The sequence below is a fragment of the Saccostrea cucullata genome, unplaced genomic scaffold, assembly GCF_032062105.1.
Source record: "Saccostrea cucullata isolate Sc308-1 unplaced genomic scaffold, CSIRO_AGI_Scuc_v1 ctg11549, whole genome shotgun sequence".
Lineage (NCBI taxonomy): Eukaryota > Metazoa > Mollusca > Bivalvia > Ostreida > Ostreidae > Saccostrea > Saccostrea cuccullata.
Window position 1 is genome coordinate 121 of NW_026938838.1, and position 23,752 is coordinate 23,872.

At 32.8% G+C, this 23,752-nt stretch overlaps 2 protein-coding genes and 2 long non-coding RNA genes across 5 annotated transcripts in view; 2 read left to right on the forward strand and 2 right to left on the reverse strand.

Annotated features, from left to right (window-relative positions):
• Nucleotides 1-410: 410 nt before the first annotated feature.
• LOC134251500 (uncharacterized) lies at nt 411-8,834 on the reverse strand. 2 transcript variants are annotated; one of them, XM_062733923.1, is made up of 8 exons: nt 8,624-8,834; nt 4,875-4,917; nt 2,954-3,155; nt 2,662-2,821; nt 2,232-2,404; nt 1,783-1,867; nt 943-1,052; nt 411-620 (listed from the first exon to the last, which is right to left on the reverse strand). In XM_062733923.1, the coding sequence occupies exons 3-8, from the start codon at nt 3,134-3,136 to the stop codon at nt 516-518; spliced, it is 816 nt and encodes a 271-aa protein (XP_062589907.1). In that variant the 5' UTR covers nt 3,137-3,155; nt 4,875-4,917; nt 8,624-8,834; the 3' UTR covers nt 411-515. The 2 variants fall into 2 exon arrangements, with proteins under 2 accessions (XP_062589907.1, XP_062589906.1); XM_062733922.1 differs by lacking the exon at nt 4,875-4,917 and having other exon boundaries at nt 8,624-8,817.
• Nucleotides 8,835-13,839: 5,005 nt separating this feature from the next.
• The window catches only part of LOC134251501 (nose resistant to fluoxetine protein 6-like), a 68,414-nt gene continuing 58,501 nt past the window's right edge, over nt 13,840-23,752 (reverse strand). The window contains exons 13-16 of the mRNA XM_062733924.1: nt 15,893-15,990; nt 15,178-15,298; nt 14,540-14,726; nt 13,840-14,236 (exon numbers count right to left, since the gene is read on the reverse strand). Of these exons, the coding sequence (XP_062589908.1) occupies nt 13,989-14,236; nt 14,540-14,726; nt 15,178-15,298; nt 15,893-15,990 (654 nt within the window). The 3' untranslated portion in view covers nt 13,840-13,988. The remainder of the gene's footprint in view (nt 14,237-14,539; nt 14,727-15,177; nt 15,299-15,892; nt 15,991-23,752) is intronic.
• LOC134251502 (uncharacterized) lies at nt 16,844-18,431 on the forward strand. Its single transcript, XR_009988752.1, has 3 exons — nt 16,844-16,976; nt 17,429-17,494; nt 18,006-18,431. It is a non-coding gene; the product is annotated as an uncharacterized LOC134251502 (long non-coding RNA).
• LOC134251503 (uncharacterized) lies at nt 19,698-21,253 on the forward strand. The gene is made up of 3 exons (XR_009988753.1): nt 19,698-19,827; nt 20,282-20,347; nt 20,860-21,253. It is a non-coding gene; the product is annotated as an uncharacterized LOC134251503 (long non-coding RNA).

Below are 23,752 nucleotides of genomic sequence, written 5' to 3' on the forward strand. Positions count from 1 at the left end.
AAATTTTAATTTCTTATATCACTTTCATTTTTTATAAGTCGCCCGCGTGGCGCAGCGGTTAGAGCGTCTGCTATAGAGTCGCGAAGTAAGGAGTCAATCCTTACGTCGCGGGTTCGAATCCCACTGTGGGACGTGCAGACCGGTCCTTCGGATGAGACCGTATAAACCGAGGTCCCGTTTCGCAGTAAGTGCTGGCACGAAAAAGATCCCTCCCCGCTCAATGGCCCTGAGTGCCGAGTATAGGGAAAAATTTGCAGCTCTCCACCGGCAAGTGGTGGCGTCTCCATGTGAGTGAAAAATTCTCGAGAGGGACGTTAAATAACATACAATTTATCAATCAATCATTTTTTAGAAAAGTACAGGGCTTAAGTTGTATTGAAACTTACTTGTTGTGTAAGGAAAACTTACTGTTGTGTAAGACCTTGTTTCTGAATGACAGGACAGATACTCGAGTTCCATCCGACATCAGATGTGTAGTGTCCGAATTAAGGGACTGTGCGTCGCTGTCCTGTTTATCAATCCTCACTTCTCCGATTTCCGAGAAGTCGACACCTTGATTTATTAACATGTCGTAAAGAGTGCCCAGCAATAACAGAAAACCAATGATGGAACAGATCACACTGAAAAATATAATATACATTGCACACGTTTGTCATGTTCATAAGCCAAAAAACACAATTACATTGAAGCTGAATGTTAGTGTATTCAACTGTATTTATGGATGTTATTCTCTTCAAACACATAAAATACAATTACATTTCAGTTTTTAAGAAATGATGTTAAAGATGTACAGTGGACTACATATTCTCAAAGAAGAAAATATATTCTGTAGTTCTAACATTAAACATTCATAATTGCTCCTAACCTAATCTACCAATTTTATGAATTTACCAATATATAGTGCACAAGTAATACTGTAATATTTGTTTTATAATAGATTACCTGGCAACAATAAACTCTGGAGAGCTCTTGTATTTTACTTCTTGATGATACACATATTTCAGAGAAAGCTTGATTGTTTTGTTTGTATATTTTATACATCTCTAAAAATGCTGTAGAAGAAAAAAAAGATCAATTTAATTTTATTCTTTTCATCTGAAACAAAAAAAATCGCAAGGTTCACCCAACCTTAAAAATTGTTGAAGAGAGTCAATCTGAACTTTATCTTGAAATTATTAGTATACCTTTGGAAAAAAGATGGCTATGTATGTGTTCCCATTAAAAATCCTGACACAAAGATCCCTTTTTAAAGTTGGGAAACAGCCAAATGAAATCTGCAGTAATTTAATGGTTGTTTCTCTTGTTGTAACTATAGTTCACATAAATACTGTACATGTACATATTAAATTGACGCATTCAAAATTTAGCTTAGTCATTTGGTATGGAGTTGTTGGCACAATCAAGAATAAGTACGATAAATAGTTGAAAAACAGACTGAAAACATCTACCCATTTCATTATATAGGACATAAAATGTGGCTTAATCATCCTTCCAAAGATCTGCATCAGTCTCTTTTCCTAGACCAGGGCTTGGGGTCATAAAACTTAGACGAGATTACTTTTGATCTCAATCTCACTTTAACCAAAGGAATATAAAGTGAAAAGCGAGACTGAGATCAAAAGTGAGCTCGTCTACGTTTTATGGCCCCCAGGCCTGCTTGAACAAATCAGAAAGATGGACACATGTAATAATACACTATAAGAACTGTCACAAACTTCTCCTTGATGTCAAAACAGGTAGACATTTAGTTTAACCAGTCTTAATTAAATTTTAAGTTCAGACCCAATTCCAACACTTCTTTAACATCTGTAGCAGTACATGCATCAGGCAGGCAGACCCCAATCTTAAGATCAGTGGTGTTATACCCCTGTAAAACAGATAGAATGTATGGTCATTTATTTTTTTTTATTTTACAAATCTCTTACCATAGCATTTTTGTCTACAATTAGCTAGATATCACTCCCGCAGTCGAATGCACTACCAATTAAATCTGAGATGTGAGATGTCTAAGCATTGATTTAAGCTTTAATGCATAAATATTAATAAATGAATTATATATTTGGAAGATACCATACAAATCCTAACCTTTTCCTAATCTATTTAACATGTTTCAAATAATCTTAAATTTTGAAGAGTAACATGAAAAAAATTAAACTAACGTTACCACCCTCTTGGAACACTGAATCATCTGTCTTTTTTTTTACAATTTCAAAAAACATGTAAAATCTTACCAAAGGATTCAACAATCCTGCAACAAAATATTTCCCTCGAACCAGGGAATTCTCATTCAAAGTGATTCTATCTGTGAATGCCTGACTGATTGTGTTACACTCATCATACTGACCGTGCCACATGAAATCACCGTCAAATATACCACTGGGAACTTTTCCTATGGCATCAAGCACTGAAATACAAAATCTGTTACTTGAGCACATAGTCAGATAGTGAATATGAAATTTTAAATCCAAATAATTATGCAATGAAGGGCAATAAATCTTCTCTATAGTCTAAGAAATATTTCTGCAAAATTTGCAGTACCCATTTTTTGTTAATGTTGTTGTTTTCTATTGAAATATTCTTAAAGTAAATGAAATTTTTTCAAAGACTGGGATACTTTTTATGCTGTTTATAAATATGGAAAAAAGATATGCATGTTTTTACTTTTTAGAGACCAAAGACTTCTTTCCTTCAAACCATCAAGTAACAGCTGAAGTCCAACAACACAACCCCCCGACATTTTGATCCGAGACCCGAAATGAGTCATAAATTCCTTGTTAAGGAGCACAGCCTGGTCATACATTGAGTCCAGTGATAGCATTTTCTTCAAAATTAAAAACCTCTCAGTTTTGGAAATTTCATAAAAGAGGAAGCATCTGTATAGAGAGCAACAGAGTTTTAGATATAACATTTAATCCAATTAAGCAAATGATTTTGCTTCATAAATTTGTCATACCTGAAGCATAATGGTGCCATTGAATCTGTGGATAAAATCGGGTTCAGACTCCCCCTGAGTTAGCTTGACATGACCCTGTCTCATCAGCTCATGGTACTGAGGAACGTTCCTGTGGTCCTGTAGGGCACCCCAACACACCGAGAGTAGAACAGAGCTCAGCAATATAGTTTTCTGGAGAGCCATTCAGGTGGATTTAGCACATCTGTTAAAAGACATACTGGGTTATATTTTAAATACAGTTTTTTTTAATATTAAGACTATGAAGATGAAACAATTAAAAGGATAACAAGCAAGATTTATATTTCCCCCATCCTTGGCACACTCACTGTCTCATCCTGAAATAATCCGTCTCCCCTCCCATTAATTCAAATTCTAGTAATATCTTGCCTTCCTGTTTAATACCTATATTATGTAATTTTCACACTTAGCTTTGACAGTAATTACAGTGAAAAAATATAATCATTTCTTCTTCTGCATACTATACATAATCTTGTCTATGTACCATTCAGAAAAATCTGTCAGAAGAGTTATGTTATTATACATGTATAAGATCATTGGCCTTGCCGTGATTTGAATTTTGCGTGTTTAAGGAATTTGTTTTATTTTAATTTTAAAATTGATTTTGCATAGAAATTATTTGAGGGTGTAACTTTCATCTGTTTGTAATGGTGTTCTACAGATTTCATGCATTTCGTCCGCTCCAGTAAATCAAAATTATTACCGGTATAAGTCATTTTCTGCCTAAAACTCTAAATATAAAATATCAAAAGAATTTGATGCATTGGCAATGAAATTCAAACAGAAAGAGGGGTTGAGAATTTTTTGTCAGTATATCAATATGTTTGATAAACATATAGCCGATAAAAATGTATTAAAACTATTGTAGATTTAACTTTAAACAAAGGCTATGCCATAAAATCATAAAAATGGCCTTGGTCAGACTTAATGTAGTCACCTTTTAAATTTTAATTTATGTATTACATGACATTAATTACCTTCAAACTTACAGCAATCTGAACATGGTCATTTGCAGTGAATCTGATAATACCGCTTATAAATATAAAATAACTTCAGTATGCAGGAGGAGGGAAACACATCACGTGGGAATTAATTGATGCAAATTGACTAAGCAATTCACAGTTCAATAAGTAATTTATACAATTTTCATACATTTTTATCAGACAAAAAAAATTATTAGGGGTAATCAAAATATATTGTAAAAATGCATATGGTAAGGTTATTCCACCCTCCTATGATGTCATAGGTTTTTGCAAAAACTGTTTTAGTTTAAATTCATACCTGATGGAACAATATCTTTTGGAGAAATGCTTTTCAATAGGTGTACTTATAAATATTGTTAACTAAAAGAATTTAAAAAATGCATATTTTTCTCTATTTATTCAATTATTCAAAAGTATCTTATAAGTAAGAAGTGTTTAGGAACATTCAGCATCAGAATATGCATTTTAATCAGTTTTTACATATTTTTCATGATAAGTTTACAAAAAATGTGCAATTTTTTGTTGTTGACCTATACTTCTGTTTATTTATATTTCCCATCTTTAATGATATGGTGTCCTATACATTTATTGTAATAAGTGGAAAATTTTAAGCATATTAAATGAAAATAAATGTAAATAAATGTAGATTTTGTACTTTGACCGACTAGCAGTTTTACTGCTAATCTCATTATAACTTTTTCAGGTGACAAAAATATCATGTCAAAGTGTGTTCCACGTATTAACCTTAATCTATAAATATGTGTAACCATGCAATGAAAACAGATTATTGTGGGTGGAGAACTTCTTAATGAAAATCTTAATTTGCAGATCATGTACTAATCACTTTTAATTATCTCTGGATGTTACATCATCAGTTCATATTAGCGTAATTAGATATATGGTAGACCTTTTTTTTTTACCTGATAACGAAATCTTTCAATAGATCTAGTCCTAGGCGCCTACCTTAAAACATACAAAAATGTCATATTCTATTACCAGATTTAAGGTAGATCGCGTGTTTGCTGACGTCACAAAGAATTTGGCGTAAAACTTTTACCGCGTTTACAATAGCAAACTACAGTATAAACAAGCAAAAATATCTTCAGAATTATGCTGTAAAAAAAACTAAACGTACAAAAAAGCTTGTTTGATCTGTAAAATAATTTATGCATACATATATGTAATAAAAAATAAAGGGTGGATCATTGATTGACATTAGTAAAATAAGAGTTTTCTTTATGTTAGGAAATGCACTCTTAAAATTATTTTTTTTTTCAAAGTGAATCGCAGTAATTCAGAATTCTTTCCATATAAAATTGCCATTGCATTCAATTTATTACGGAGGAATATTTAAATTTATTTTGCCTCAGAAAGAAATTGTATCACAATCGACAAACCGTCAAAACATTTTCGAGTTTAAAGAACTAAAACTTTTAAGAAGATATATACATTCAATACAAAGAAAGTCAAAAAATACCCCCGAACCTAAATGACCCTGCACCGACAAATTCAGCCATTCAATCTTTGACTGACCGTGATAACTGTATGTATGTATCTGTACCAAAAATAATGTTCCTTCTATCTATCTTATTTGTGATATCGAGAATCTATTCCATTCCATACACAATTAGAATTTCCTCTGTCTAATCAAAATCATGACTTAACAGTGAAAGTGCATACTTTAAATTTTACCATCCTCAGACAAGTGAGTAAAAAGAGCATATTAAATGACCAAGAGAACACAAAGTTCTTGTTAGTATTCCTTATTCACATCCTTATTGCAAGATCAAATGATGCTGAGAGTAACACTGGACCTGCTGATTCTTCCTACCCATGTGGAACTTGTGATTTTCCAGTCACTTGGAACGATATTAAAGGGTATTATGTGCGAAAATGTACCTTGGAGACTTGGAGATCCATCAATTACAGACAACCAAATTTTTCAAACCGAGTATAAATTGTACCGTAAAGACCGTGTCTCTACTGGAGGATGAGTGTTCATTGCTGTTAATAAAAACTATGGGAGCTCACCAGTTCAGTCGTTGATAATCATAATGTAGATAAAATGTGGGACTGCTTTAAAACCAACCTGGAAAACAGCATAAAGCAAAATACACCACACAAAGATGCCAAATCCAAAGATGGCTTACCATGGATAACACCAGAACTCAAGAAACTCATCCATAAGAGAAACAGACAATACAAAAAGAAGAAATCTGGAGACAAAGAACAAAGAAATTAAGGGGAAAGTACAAATTAAAGAGAGTTAAACACCTAATGTTGAGGACGACCAATAAAGCGGATGAAAGCGTTTCTTGACTTATAACAGTTCCAGTCCGTATTCTCAGAGAAGACACATACCAGTACTGAAGAATTTATTCGTGACTGTCATATGAGTGGAAAATACCCAGTTGCACAAGAACTGCACATCACTCATAATGGAATTCTAAGACTAATGAAAAATCTGAATTCATATAAAGCAGCAGGCCCAGACGGGATTAAACCAAGAGTGCTGAAGGAGTTGGCTGACAGCGCGACCCCTATCCTCACCACCATCTTTATAAAATCTTCACAAAGTGGGGAGGTACTATCGGAGTGGCGTAAAGCGTATGTCATTTCGATCTTCAAAAAGGTGATAGATATATTAAAGGCTGAAAACTATCGACACATCTCCTTTACATGTATCTAATGCATGCTTATGGAACACATTGTTACCAGCCATATCATGCAACATGGTGATATTAACAACATTATATACCCACTTCAGCATGGATTTTGTAGCAAAAGATCCTGTGAATCCCAACTCATTGAGTTTATAGATGACATAACCACCTACATGGCTGCCGGAAAGCAGACAGATGTATTGATCATTGATTTTACTGAGGCTTTTGACAAAGTTAGCCATATAGTCTCCTCATCCATAAGCTCTGACATTATTGGATCCAGGGGAACGTGAACAACTGGATTGCTAGCTTCCTTACCAACAGAATACAAGCCGTAGTTGTTGATGGAGAAATGTCCAGTTATGTAAGTGTTGACTCTGGAGTGCACAAGCGTCAGTCCTTGGGCCATGCTTAGTCCTATTCTTAGACTACATTAATGACATGCCAGAAGGTCTCAATGCTACAGTAAGACTTTTTGCTGATGACACTATTGTGTATCTTACTGTTACATCAGAAATGGGTACTCCAGGCAGACCTAGATAAACTGGGCATTTGGGTTTAGGTGAAAGGATGTTGAAAAAGAAATTCCATCCTGATAAGTGTAATGTATAATCAGTCAGCAGGAAGCCCAACCCAATACATAACCAATATACACTACATGGTCATATTCTTGAACATGTAGAGAGAGCAAAATACCTCAAGTTGGCTGTCTCATAACATCAGGCTTGAAATGGAGTGACCACATCAGTAGCATCTGCTGCAAAGGTAACAAGACCTCATTTCTCCGCCGAAACTGAAACCTGAAACATCAGCTCAACATCTATAAAGGAAAGTGTATATAAATCACTACAAGTATGACCTCAGTTGCAGTATGAAGCACGTGTCTGGGACCCCTTCACCCAAAAAGACATTCATAACCTGGAAATGGTCTAACGATGCTGCACGATACGTAAGCAACAGACACGGTAACAGATCAAGTGTGGACAGCATGATTCAACAACTACAATGATAAACACTTGAAGAGCGTTGGCGAATCTCCAGATCCGTCCTTTTTCATAAAAATGTTCATGACGATGTTGCCGTTACCAAGTGTGATCGACTCATTCCATCATTGTGCCAATCACGACATACCCATCGTAAAGCTTACCAAATACCACCCTGCAAAAGTGACTATCGAAAATTCTCATATTTCCCTCGTACCATGAAAGAGCAGAACAGCCTTCCACCAGGGATAGTCTAGGCAAATTTACTTGAGACCTTTTGGTCTCAAGTGACAACCTACATGCCATAAATTATAATTGTAATATTTTAACCTTTTCAGCTATTAATCTTTTTTTTATTTTTGGTAACCTCATGCGCACCACATATACCATAATAATCAGCCAGTTGATTGTAGGCATTACATGGCAGAAGCAGAAGTTAATTCATATTTTATTCTGGTCGTACACACATAGGACTAGTCTAGCGATATATAACGTCGTTATTGAAAATGTCGCCATTGGTATGAAGATTGCAAAGATTTAAAGTTTTTTGAAAGAAATTGAGCGAGAATACATATTTTTTCTTAATAGATCGATTCCAAATTTACTTCACATAATATGAAATTAGACTGCTTCCTTTTCATTTTACAAGGATTGATTTTGAAATGCGATTGATGGTGTGAACAGCGCATTTTACTATATATTTCATTGAAATAGCGTCACCTGTTCTCATCAACGTTAGTGCATTTGAAATATAATTACAATATAACCACGCATGCAGACAAACCTAAAAAAAAATCAGAAAGAATAAATCGAAAAAAGATGATTTTGCTGCAGGGTTCTCCACTTACTGTATTGCAGAATTTACGCGAATGGCTAGAATTTTGCGGTATTTTTGCAATCAAACGAGATTATTTAGCTGACAAATTTTCAGAGTATGTTTTAAGGCAGACAGAAAATCCGCGATCTTCGTTGAAGAAAAAAACAGTAAAATTTTACAATGTGTCGTACAATACCACAATTTACCTTCTACTTTAAATTTCTATCCATGAGTCTGTGCAAAACGTTGACGATGTTAACAATATGAACACGTAAGACTTGTTATTGATGCACTAAATACGGATCCGGATGTACATTTTAGAAGAACATAAAGTGTCTCATATATATTACACAGTGACACCTTAGCTTGGCGAAGATTACAACAAAGGATGCGGATGCAAGACTTGTACTTATATATAAGATTATATATGGTCTGGTAGCCATCCCCTCAGTTCATTTCATTTCCCCCAGTAAGACTTCTCGCTTATCTCATTCCCTTACCTTTCGACAGATATAAACTACAAAAAAATATTTATAAATGCTCTCTTTTCCCTCTTACAATAGTTCAGTGAAACAGATTCTGGGCAGTATTGTCTCACTTCTAGAAGTTGAACATTTCAAACTGGAAGTGAGCAGACTGAATCACCCCAGCCCTGTCACCTTCATTATATAATAGTGTTTTACATATCTTTTTACTGTGAATACTGTTTTTCTAAACTTTTATCTTTACTATTATTTCCTTTTCATCGCATTGAAATTAACTTTCTCTACTTTTTTATATTTTTTGAACAGCTGCACACCCCACTCAGAATGCTCGAAATTTGAGGGCGAGTAGTATAGAGAGATATAATAGACACCGCACTTAAAACCGGAACAGTCCTTGACCCTTACAACAGTACAAGCTTATCTTTGAAAATAATCGATGGGCAAGCACGTTAGCATAATAAAACACCGAGGAAGATATTTGAATCGTTTCTTTTTGCTGAATCTATTAATTGTTCCCCGCTTTCGCGAAAGCGAGGGGGGGGGGCATTTAAATCTCATTCGTCTGTCAGTCTGAAGTTCTGTCCTTCCCTCACAAACAAATTAACTTTGGTCATATCTTTTGAATGAGAAAACCTAGGGCTGTCATATTTCATGTTTATTGCTTGCGACAAGACTTTTCTAAACACACTTTAATTTTTGACCCCCTGACATTGACCTTGAAGTTTGACCTACTTTCAAAATATGTAAACATTGCTTTGAATGGGCCATAACTTTTGAATAAGAAGAAAAACAATAAAAATAGATAAGCCTATCATATTAAACATGTGTATTAACTGTGACAAGACTTTTTTAAAATACACTATTATTGTTAACGTTGTTACCTTGATCTTGAAGTTTGACCATCTTTTAAAAAAATTAAATAAACCAGGTACTGACTTTTCAAAGGGAAGAGATAGGGTTTTCATATTAAACCTGTGTATTGCCTGTGACAAGATCTCTTTAAATACACAATGATTTTTTTTACCCCGTGACCTTGACCTTGGAATTTCACCTACTTTTTTTTCAAAATTAAAACACTTCTTTAAATTGACCATAACTTTTGAATGAGAAGAAATAGCTCTTTCATATTATGAACATGTGTATTACCTGTCACAAGTCTTTTATGAATACAGGAAGTGTCAATCAAACGCGTCTAAAAATTTGAAGCTTCAATACTTTCACAAAAGATTTTTTAAATTATATTTTCGTTTGAAATGCTACAGCAACATATACGTTATGAAATTATACAGAAAATTTGAGAATATATTAACATCAAATCTGTGTCAAAGCACCTTTAAGATAAGAACAGAGAATAATTGAAAATATCTATAGAACTATTTCCCTTATAAATCTGGTTGAGTAAGAAAGCGAAAGCTTGTTTGGACTTTGTACATCATGTGTTCTATAACCGGAACAAGTATAGTTTTAAAATCCTACTAAAACAAAGAAGCTTGGGAAGTATTCTTAAGGCTGCATTTCATTTCAAGAATTCTTTGAAATTTCAAACTTTCATGTTCTTCTTCGCCCTACTTTTCCCAACATTTTTATCTTTTTTTCATTTAGGACATTTTGAAGTTTTCATCTCCGACATTTTTCAGGCATTTCTCTGCATAATGAAAGCAGGATAGAAGATTCTACTTATGAATAATTTTAAAGGATTTCTTTTTGTAGCACATGTATATCAAATGTCTTGAACATACGTTCGGTGCAAAATTGACAAAATTTCATCCTTCATTGAAGTCTTTTAAATAGGTTTAGTACTACATATATATAGATACATATACAAATGTATACAGAATTTTTCATATATTTTTTACCCATATTTTGAAAATGTGGTTTGAAATCAATTCTTTTTTTTTTTTAAATTTCCACTTTTTTTTTTTAATTTCCACCTAGTAGGCTTAATCAACATTTAATTATCGGATATGTACCTAGCAAAAATTCTGGAAATGAAAAGAAATAAATATCGAAAATGAAATGAAAAATTGTCGGAAATGAAATAAAGAAATTGTAGAAAATGCTATGCAGATTTCCGGAAATGAAATGCAGCAATTCTGAATTAATCTCAACTTATTCTATTCAAAATATGACTGTCTAATCTTTTAATGATCTAAAGACTATCTGTCATTATGTAGTCTTAATCTTTTGAATGTCTTATTCAAATCAGGGAAAGCACTTTCAATAAAAATCAAACACTTAAATAGACTGACAGACACTTGACAAATGCAGAAGATCCTGTACGCTGATTATAACACAAACTGTAGAAAACCAAATACGATTCTACTTGTATAATATTAACTTTTACTTTGTGCTGCGTCTACAAAATTTCAAAATTAAATATTCATACATGTTAAATGTATATTACAATATTTCAGATTCTAAACCAGTTAAAGCTAAATACATACATATATATTTTTTTAAAATTACATATAAATATTTTTTTATGTAAAAGATGTTTAGTTCTAATAGTAAAGTTTAGTCCTATATTTTGGAAACAAAGAAAAACTTACTTTCAAAATGTACAAAGGAAGATCTAGAAAACTTAAAATTATAATGTTGTTGCTACATCAATATTTCTTAAAATACGATCTTAAGTTTTTGTTGTGTGTGTGGGTTTTTTTTATTAATTTAATACAAAGCAAAGTTAAAAAATTAATAAGATAAAGTTATCTCAAAACATTGATATATGTACCATGTAATATCCCCTTTTAGTACATCATTGCATTTATTTTATCAGATCTTTCGATCATAAAATCTGGTCATGTAGACATTCCAACTTGAAAGACTTACAATCTTATATCTCAAATTCAAATATCAGTACATATCCTGTCTACAGACAGCTAGTATTGAGAATATAATTTTTTTGCCATGGGTCCAAATTAATCTTTTAACCCCATTAAAACCAGCATATTATTTCCATAACTTTTATAAGAAGTGTGGTCTTGATTAAACATATTTTCCCTGAAAGATCCCCTATATCCAAAATGGAACAGATGACGTTATGTTTATAAAATTCTTTGATTGACTTGTCCCGACTCACTAAATAAAGATGGCCTGACTCCAAATTCTTTTAAGCCCCAGGAAGCAATCACTTTTTATTTGTACTCTAGAAAATATGATTTTTAAAATTGAAAGTTTCAAAAAAAAATTAGCCTAATTTTTCAAAATTATTTCCTACCGATCCAATATTTTCAGACCGAGTAGGGAGAGGGTAACCAAACAATTTCTAAATTTGGCCTGATGAAATATATTATATTCGTACCAAAGGGCGGGGTGTTTACATTCGCCTTTCGACCTGTACATATTTACGGGGGATATAAACTAAAGTAGTTTATAAATAGAGATTGGAATTTCGAAAATTATTTATAACATTTTTAATCATGTGAAATTTTATGTGTCACGTGATTTTATTGTCGTTTGTTACGTAAACAAATCTAAACCGGCGGTAACAACTTGGGGAGAAAAGGGAAGAATTTAATAATTAACAAGGTAAAAGAAATTGTTTGGAAATTATTACAAGAAGAAAAAAATAAAAGCTACATGTCAGAAACATTAGATGTGTCCAGGACTACAATAGCAAGTTTTAAGAAGCGTGTAGAACGTCGAGGTTTCAAAGAAAACATCCCGTGAAGAAACGGGAAACTTATCGTAACAGCCCGAGACTATCGAAAGCTAGAAAGGCTCGTAAAAACCTACATGAGAGAAGTTTACAGGATAGAAAGCACAATGCAATGAAAATAAAGAACACTCAGTATCTAAACAAACTGTAAAATTACATCCACATAAACATTAAATCGTAAACTAGATGGATTGCAAATAAAAGAAACTGGTATAAATCAAGAATAGGAGAAAATTTTATCTTGGTGTCGAGAAAAGAGAAAACTCACTGCTGCCAACTTTTGGAAAAGACAAATGAAATTCTCAGATTAATCCATTGTTCGATTGTTGTGAGACAAGACTCTCGTGTGTATATTTGGAGGAAACAGGGGGAAGGCTGGAGGCCTAATTCTAAAATAAAGCGTTAAAAAATAAATAAAGATAATACATGTAAACATGATATGTGTACATGTAATATATACATATAGAGGCAAAACAAAACAAATCTGGGGGTGTATCACTTGGCATAAAATCGGCCCTACTTCTTATGTGGATGGAAATAAAAATGTTGATAAATATCAGAAGATCTTAGATGACAATTTGTGGTCAGTTTTATAGCCCGTAATTTTCTGAATGGAAATTATATTTTTTAAGACGATAATGGTCCTGTACACTGTGCACGTTCAATGCATGATTATTTGCACAGGAACGGAATTGCAACAACGAGCTGGCCAGCAAAGAGTCCAGACTTAAATATAATTGATAATCTGTGGCTCTTTAATAAAAGAAAGCTTCATGAAACGTGCACGGATCTAGAAGAAGGGGGGTCCGCCTCCTGGAATTTGCAGAGTTACTTAATTTACATACTAAACCAAGTCAAAATTGAACCCTCCCCCTTCAAAACGCAGACCCCCTCAAAAACTTGGATATAGTAAAGTTGATATGAAAAGTTATAGGTATGAAGAAGATTAGGAAGTGGAAGAATAGGAGAATTAATAACAAAGACGGATCTCTTCCGTACAATCCAGCTCATTTGGACCAATATTACACCAGAGTACATGTATGTCAAAATCCTGTACAGGACGATTCGGAGACGATTACTAAGTGTAATACGTTTAAAAGATTTTTGATTGATTGATTTTTTTCACTCATATGGAGACGCCACCATTTTCCGGTGGAGATCTAGAGCTGCAAATTTTGTCCTTTTCAGGGCCATTGAGCAGGGAGGGATATTTTTAGTACCAGCACCTACTGCGACATGGAACCTCGGTTATACGGTCTCCTCCGAAGGACCGGTCTCCACGCCCCCCGGTGGGATTCGAACCCGCGACGTAAGGATTGACTCCTTTCTTCGCGACTCTAAAGCAGACGCTCTAACCACTGCGCCACGCTGGCGTTTTTGAAAATTTATTTTTGATTTATTTTATTTCAGAGATGAAATAGACAAGTTTCAATGTTGGCCTACTTTCGTCGCGAATGTAAACATGCCGCCATTTTGTACGAATATATTTTGCATCATACTGTAGATTGAAGTTAAAGTTTGAGTTGTACTCACCATGTTGATGTCAAAGAAGTACAAAGTATCTCTTTGGCTCAAAAGGTAGACAAACATGATGACGGGATGAACCAGGTAGGCACAGTAGGTCAGGCGACTGAGGGGAGACCACAGACGGGCCGACAGGAACGTGTTGATAAAACCTACAGGGTCAAATGTTACAATGTGTCCATTAAACATGAACCAAACACTGTCGATCTTAATTCACTTCTGACATAAAATATACTAGTAAAGCTGGTTCATTGGTTCTCGACAAGAAAAATTAAGATATTATGTGAAAAGTTCAATTTAAAGCTCAATGATGCCTTTGATGTGAAACATCTGGGAAAATTTAAATACATATACCAATTAAGGTACATTATTTTTGTTTTTTTAATACAAAGGCACAGCAGTGCAACAACAAGTTGAAATATTTTTTATTATATTTGCTCTCTTTTTTTTTAAACCTCCATATCCTATACTGCAGGCAAAAATAATCCATGCTACACCCAAGCCCCAAGTTGTAGTTGACAAAGAGTTGTAAAGGGCAGAAACTGCTGTGGAGAATTTATGACCCCTATTCTGTTCAGTGCTCCCAAACACCAAAGAAGACACACAAACCAGGGCAATAATCCATCCCAACACCACAGTCACCTGGTTATATATAAAGCTAAATATATAAACTGTTTTCTGAAGCATATGCATCTACTTGTAGCTATTTTAAAAAAATCAATCTATTTCCTTAAAAGAACTTACTAACACTTGCAGCAATAAACATATTTGTTGAAAATCAGTCTGACAGTTAAATTTTCCCTTTTTTAAGTTTTTTAAAAATGCATTCTTTTACAGGAGTATTTGTTTGCTTTGTTCTTTTTCAACTTTTTTGGACTGGCATATACATATATATAGTTACAAGGAAGTATGATGGCTAATTTTCAAACATCAAACTCTAAGGAGTATGCAGTAATAAAACTTTGTCCGAATTGTAGACATTATTTTATGATTTGTTGTTTTTCAAACCTTAATATGTAATTTCAATAATCAGCATCCCAAAAACTGTTTTTTTGTAAATCTGCAGATGTACATTTTTGACATTAATACTTACTTTTGGCAGCTTGACTCGTCTCTCTGATTTCCACATGAAGTATCCTGTTAGAACTCCAATAAGGTATGGGGCTATTCTGGCATAGGGCTTTTGGTACATCTTATCAAATGACTCTACCGGGCTGTAAAGATAGCAAATTGTAGGCAACATGGGATACAAAGAATTATAGTAGATTTATAAAGAAATGTGTGGAATTAATTATCACGTTATTCTGCGAGAGACATCACACACAAAATAAAATTATTCGCCTTTATATTTATGGTGCTGAAATCTATGTAAAATCTCTTGATCCACCGTCAATTCGCAAATTATTATTCTCGGAATTTGACGTTGAAGAGCCCATTCGCGATAATAAGTACTCACGAAAATTAGGAATCTACAGTACTCACTACATGTAATATACATATTTTGTCATTGATCAAGCTTATATTTTGATTTTCATATATTTCTCTTAATTATAAACTTAGACAATAATATATTAGATATTTTGTAAATAGTAGCAGGAAAGCAATAAAATGCGCCCTAAATATCAGATGTTCATTGTTATAAGTCTGGGAAATAATGTTAAAAAATATGAGCCTATGACCTTGACATCATATGAGAAAACAAATAAGTGACTATAAATATCCTGTAGGACTAACAGCTGCCTATAAATATTTAAACCAATATACATGTAGATACTTGTCTACACTATATGTTGTCATCATTAACTTACTTGGGTGATTGGTTCAAGTTCATATGCAGTTGTACTGATATTATCCCCCTGAAAACCAACTGCATCACCATAAGAGACAGTATTATAATGTATCCAAAGGCAAATTATTTTCAATTTCAATTTTTCTCCACAATTTTATTTACAACTATGTATTAATTACTATTATTTCATTTTGTTCTTCATATACAACTATGTATTAAAGGTAAAAAGGTTTCCTGAAAGTGGGGGGGCTTGTTGCCCCCCCTGTGACTACGCCTATGTTGAAGTTACGTCATATTTTACATCATCAAAGGGGAATAACCAGAAATTTATGATTATGCAATTTTTAGAGTTATCGATCTTTTAAATTCGACTTGAACGGAACGAGTCAGACTTCGGTAAATTTTGTCAAAGATTGGTAATTTTACATAAATTTTAAAGAAATTTCACTTCAGTGTTTGTATAATTCTTTTTAGAGCTGGTTTTTACTAGTATGTTTATTTCTCCGTACATCAGACACAAATTAACCATGCATCGGACAAAATTACAGCATTACAAGCATTTTAAAGCATTATTAAGGCAAAGTGAGGCATCTTGAATCGTTCTACATTTGAGCAACGATATCTTCAATTAAATTTAAGTTGAGGGTTATTTTTTAGATAGAATATAAAAGTATATCCATATCAAGGATTTTAAAGCACTGTGATAAAGGTATGATATTTTTTCGGTCGAAATACCATCTGTCGGATGCATAGTGAATAATGTCCGGTCCATGGTAAATTTTGAATTTTTTAGAAAAAATCGTTTTTTGGTGATATTTTCTCAATAAAAGGCTTATAATTGTGTCCCAAATTTATATTTTAATCACATACTAAGTGTTAAGCTCCATTTTGAGAAGTTTCCGTCGGTAGCGATATCGCTAGAACTTGTTGAAGTACAAGGGTGTCCGATGCATGGTGAATTCACCCTAGATGCATTCAACAACGTGAGTTCAATGTCACAGTGTTGCTTTGTTTATGAAGTCCAAGAAGCCCAAAGCTGATAAGACTGGCGATTGATCCTAAAGCTGATTCTGACAGACGATTGCATCATCACAATATTAAAGGTAAAAATATTGCAATAAAAAATTAAAGTGTACATCTTTATGACTCCTTTATGACAAAATACTTCTTGATAATTTCTTTTTGTTCCTTTATAATTCTACATTGTTAACGCGTTTGCACGGCTTCATCAAAAATAAATTCATATCAGTAATATAGAAGTTTTACTCTACAATTTGAAACAATTTTAATCAAATGCACTTTTAAAATAAGGAAAGTTTGAATAGAATTTTCTTGCTTTAAAAGCTATGAAACTATACAATAACTTCAGGGGGTAAATTGAGTTTTTTGAATTTCAGCAAAAAATTAATAATAACAGTGGCAACTTTCAAGGTACAAATACTTTACATGTGCATGTGCATGTGACTGTGTTGAAAGGACATCAGATAGCTAATCCATTGAATATTGTTTTAGTTATGCTTAGAAAATATCTACTGTTTGAATATTTGTTTTACAGGTTCAATTTACAGTCAGCCCCTCATAAGAAAAAATCCAAAGATCCAAGGCTTGCTTCAAAGTTAAGGTAACTACACACTGTTTAATAGACCTGGTTATATTCTTTCCAACAAAGTGTGGGATATCCTGGAATCACAAAGTCTGTTTTTTCTGCCTATTTGTGTCAGAATCTTTTTAATTTTTGGCAATTTGAATTAATATATACTATTTGAACATTCCAAATTCAATTGTCAAAATAAAAAATATGCTTTTTATGATTTTAATATGAAGCATATCTTCCAACAGTGTAATTGTCTTGCAAAATTCAATTCAATTGTCAAAATTTAAAAAATAAATGCTTTTTATAATTTTATTATGAAGCATATCTTCCAACAGTGTAATTGTCTTGCAAATTACATCATAGGATTCCATAAAACACCTAGTATAACATATATAACATTAGTTTTATCTCATATCATATCCGTGTCGGTGAATTGGGAATACATTTGTTTGCTGATGATAAGTTACTTTAATATAACTTGTAGAATTGATTTTGTAATTTAATAATCATTTTATTTTTATTTTTTAAATTTTTGTAGAGACCATTCTGTGCCACAAAGAAATTGTTCAGGAAGGGGAGAACTGGTGGATTTGCATTTTTGGTACAGTTCAAAGAGATTTTCAAAATGGTCAGATCAGAGGGAGGACAACTGAAAATATTGAAAGATACAGAAGGAAAAAGAACAAGGAAATATATGGAATAATTATGAAATGGGGAGGATGTACACAATCTTGTCTGAGTTTGACCTGTAAAGATTTCCCATTCTTATTTGTATGCTGGAATATCAAATAACTTGATTTTTCATAAATTTACAATAGAGAATACATGACAAATGTTATTGCTGATGTTTGAATTTTGCTGTGGACACTTTCATGTCATATGGTATTTTTATAAAAGTACATGACCTAATCATGTTATTCATTTGTACATGTATACATGTTTAAATACTTCATCATTTTGCTGAAATCTTATAATTTGTACACATTTTAGAATATGTCAAATACATGTATCAACAAATTCTACTGACTTGTTTGTATATTTTTCTTGTTTAAAATGTACACTGTGAAAAATAAGTTATTTCTCTTGATGAAAATAATTTTATCAAAAAAGTTGTGTAAGCATTATAAGATATTTTAAAATATTTAACCAATGAAGATAAATCATTGTAATGTTATGAATTTTCATCTAAAGCAGAAATATCTGATTTTTAAATGTGTACAAGAATGTGAAAAATGTTGAAAGAGAACACGCATAACTGTTTCATATGATTTACATATGATACCCTTTTCATATGATTCTCACATGTAAATGGCTTGACACACACATAAACTATTCATATGCAAAACATATGAAGTTATTTTTCATATGATATCATCAAAGAGGAATAACCAGAAATTTATGATTATGCAATTTTAAGAGTTATCGTTCTTTTAAATTCGACATCAACGGAACGAGTCAGACTTTGGTAAATTTTGTCAAAGATTGGCAATTTTACATAGATTTTAAAGAAATTTCACTTCAGTGTTTGTATAATTCTTTTTAGAGCTGGTTTTTACTAGTATGTTTATTTCTCCGTACATCAGACACAAGTTAACCATGCATCGGACACTTTCCGATGCAAAGTTAATCACTACCATTTTAATACAGAACCCACCTGACAGCTGTTTTTTGCGGAAATAGAAAATAAAAACTCTAAATTTTCAGTCAAAATACAAGATATTGATATTTGACGTCTAGAATCTGACTCAATTTATTTCTCCAAACCAGACTATCTTCACGCATGAGAAAAAGGCGCAAATTACAGCATTACAAGCATTTTAAAGCATTATTAAGGCAAAGTGAGGCATCTTGAATCGTTCTACATTTGAGCAACGATATCTTCAATTAAATTTTAAGTTGAGGGTTATTTTTTAGATAAAATATAAAAGTATATCCATATCAAGGATTTTAAAGCACTGTCATAAAGGTATGATATTTTTTCGGTCGAAATACCATCTGTCGGATGCATAGTGAATAATGTTCGGTCCATGGTGAATTTTGAATTTTTTAGAAAAAATCGTTTTTTGGTGATATTTTCTCAATAAAAGGCTTATAATTGTGTCCCAAATTTATATTTTAATCACATACTAAGTGTTAAGCTCCATTTTGAGAAGTTTCCGTCGGTAGCGATATCGCTAGAACTTGTTGAAGTACAAGGGTCTCCGATGCAAGGTGAATTCACCCTAGATGCATTCAACAACGTGAGTTCAATGTCACAGTGTTGCTTTGTTTATGAAGTCCAAGAAGCCCAAAGCTGATAAGACTGGCGATTGATCCTAAAGCTGATTCTGACAGACGATTGCATCATCACAATATTAAAGGTAAAAATATTGCAATAAAAAATTAAAGTGTACATCTTTAATCATGACTCCTTTATGACAAAATAATTCTTGATAATTTCTTTTTGTTCCTTTTTAATTCTACATTGTTAACGCGTTTGCACGGCTTCATCAAAAATAAATTCATATCAATAATATAGAAGTTTTACTCTAAATTTGAAACAATTTTAATCAAATGCACTTTTAAAATAAGGAAAGTTTGAATAGAATTATCTTGCTTTAAAAGCTATGAAACTATACAATACCTTCAGGGGGTAAATTGAGTTTTTGAATTTCAGCAAAAAATTAATAATAACAGTGGCAACTTTCAAGGTACAAATACTGTACATGTGCATGTGCATGTGACTGTGTTGAAAGGACATCAGATAGCTAATCCATTGAATATTGTTTTAGTTATGCTTAGAAAATATCTACTGTTTGAATATTTGTTTTACAGGTTCAATTTACAGTCAGCCCCTCATAAGAAAAAATCCAAAGATCCAAGGCTTGCTTCAAAGTTAAGGTAACTACACACTGTTTAATAGACCTGGTTATATTCTTTCCAACAAAGTGTGGGATATCCTGGAATCACAAAGTCTGTTTTTTCTGCCTATTTGTGTCAGAATCTTTTTAATTTTTGGCAATTTGAATTAATATATACTATTTGAACATTCCAAATTCAATTGTCAAAATAAAAAATATGCTTTTTATGATTTTAATATGAAGCATATCTTCCAACAGTGTAATTGTCTTGCAAAATTCAATTCAATTGTCAAAATTTAAAAAATAAATGCTTTTTATAATTTTATTATGAAGCATATCTTCCAACAGTGTAATTGTCTTGCAAATTACATCATAGGATTCCATAAAACACCTAGTATAACATATATAACATTAGTTTTATCTCATATCATATCCTTTGTCAGTGAATTGAGAATACATTTGTTTGCTGATGATAAGTTACTTTAATATAACTTGTAGAATTGATTTTGTAATTTAATAATCATTTTATTTTTATTTTTTAAATTTTTGTAGAGACCATTCTGTGCCACAAAGAAATTGTTCAGGAAGGGGAGAACTGGTGGATTTGCATTTTTGGTACAGTTCAAAGAGATTTTCAAAATGGTCAGATCAGAGGGAGGACAACTGAAAATATTGAAAGATACAGAAGGAAAAAGAACAAGGAAATATATGGAATAATTATGAAATGGGGAGGATGTACACAATCTTGTCTGAGTTTGACCTGTAAAGATTTCCCATTCTTATTTGTATGCTCGAATATCAAATAACTTGATTTTTCATAAATTTACAATAGAGAATATATGACAAATGTTATTGCTGATGTTTCAATTTTGCTGTGGACACTTTCATGTCATATGGTATTTTTATACAAGTACATGACCTAATCATGTTATTCATTTGTACATGTATACATGTTTAAATACTCACTTAATCACTACCATTTTAATACAGAACCCACCTGACAGCTGTTTTTTGCGGAAATAGAAAATAAAATCTCTAAATCTTCAGTCAAAATACAAGATATCGATATATGACGTCTAGAATCTGACTCAATTTATTTCTCCAAACCAGACTATCTTAACGCATGAGAAAAAGGCGCAAATTACAGCATTACAAGCATTTTAAAGCATTTCTAAGGCAAAGTGAGTCATCTTGAATCGTTCTACATTTGAGCAACGATATCTTCAATTAAATTTAAGTTGAGGGTTATTTCTTAGATAAAATATAAAAGTATATCCATATCAAGGATTTTAAAGCACTGTGACAAAGGTATATTTTTTCGGTCGAAATACCGTCCGTCCGATGCATGGTGAATAATGTCCGATCCATGGTGAATTTTGAATTTTTTAGAAAAAATCGTTTTTTGGTGATATTTTCTCAATAAAAGACATATAATTGTGTCCCAAATTGATATTTTAATCACATACTAAGTGTTAAGCTCCATTTTGATAATTTTCTGTCGGTAGCGATATCGCTGGAACTTGTTAAAGTACAAGGGTGTCCGATGCATGGTGAATTCACCCTCAATACCTTTACGTTAATAAATATTTTCCTGAATTTCGGAACCTGTCCGTTAAGTTCCTGACTTATTTTCTACTTTCGTTTTCATTTTGAATTATCCCCCTTTTCTAAACAAATCAAATCGTCTGCTTGACGACAATACAGTTATGGGAAAGAAGGGAAGAAATCGGCATATTTTTCTTAAGTATCTGACTTTGAGATATATATCTGGTAGGAAACAATAGAACTCTGAAAAAATGTTTTATTATGCTACCAAAGCGAAGGAAACCGTTAATTTGCTAGGTCGTGGGAAACGAATGATCGAGAAAACGACACTGCATGAATGAAGACGGAATTCTTTTAATCTTGAACAGTAGGCAGCAGACTCTTTCAGGTCTTACAGCATTGACAGGTTGTGATATGTATTTATATATTCGGTTTGAAATTCAGATGAAAAGATGCGCAAATGAAATCCAAAATTTCTGTGACCTAGAACTGTTAGGATATTTGAGTAGCTTCCCTTAATACATATTCGAACTTGGATAACTTACCAGGGAAAATATACACAGAGGGATAACACAACAGGTATGTTTTTTGTGTTAAAGAACTATATATTATTTCAGAGAATGTTGGTAATCGCACGACAATATCGTTTTTTCGTTAGCATGGTTAAAGCCATTTTGAATTTTCTGCAACGTTAAATAAAAGTTGTGATATATTCGTGCGCACTGTTTTTGATGCGTAAATACATTATTAAGGTGAAAGAAACTTTCATTTTATTAATTCAAAACCATAATTAAATGATAAGAAATGAATGTAATATTTTTTTCTTTGATGGATGTATCAAAGAAAAAATTTGGACGGAAAACTTTTTCATTAATGCGCTACGCGTATTGATGAAGTTTTCCGTCCAATTTTTTTCTTTGATACATCGATCAAAGAAAAAAATATTACATTCATTTCTTAAATCCTGTGAATATAGCTCATTTTTTATCATTTTTCATCCCACAGTTGTTACGTCAGAATAGGTTTTGCATTAGTGTAATGAAGTAAAATGAAGTGGAGTCCTATAAATGTATAATACAACAAGAGGCCCAGGGGCCACAGCGCTCACCTGAGCACATCAGCTAGGAAAAAGCACAAATCAGATCAGAACTGAGTTTACTGAGGGGGGGAGGGCTTAAAATTATAACCCCCCAGAGGGTCATGATTTGAACAAACTAGAATCTACACTACCTGAGGATGATTCCATATAAACATCACTAATCATGGCTTTGAAGTACTTGAAAAAGAAGATTTTAAAAGGTTTCCCCATATATCCCTATGTAAAACTTTGGTCGGCCATTTTGGCCCCACCCTAGCCCTGGGGGTCATGATTTTAACAAACTTGAATCTACACTATTTGAGGATGATTTCACTCGAGTTTCATCTTTCCTGGCCCAGTGGTTCTTGAGAAGAAGATTTTTAAAGATTTTTCCTATATATTCCTATGTTAAACTTTGGACGGCCATTTTGGCCCCACCTTAGCCCCGGGGGTCATGATTTGGACAAAGTTGAGTCTACACTACCTGAAGATGATTCCACATGAGTTTCATCTTTCCTGGCCCATTGGTTCTTGAGAAGAAGATTTTTAAAGATTTTTCCTATATATTCCTATGTAAAACTTTGGTCGGCCATTTTGGCCCCACCCTAGCCCCGGGGGTCATGATTTGAACAAATTTGAATCTACACTACCTGAGGATGATTCCACATGAGTTTCATCTTTCCTGGCCCAGTGGTTCTTGAGAAGAAGATTTTTTATCAATGCCATTAATTTTTCTCTAATTCATAATTATCTCCCCTTGGAAAAGGGCGTGGCCCTTCATATGAACAAACTTGAATCCCCTTTACAAAAGGATACTTGTAG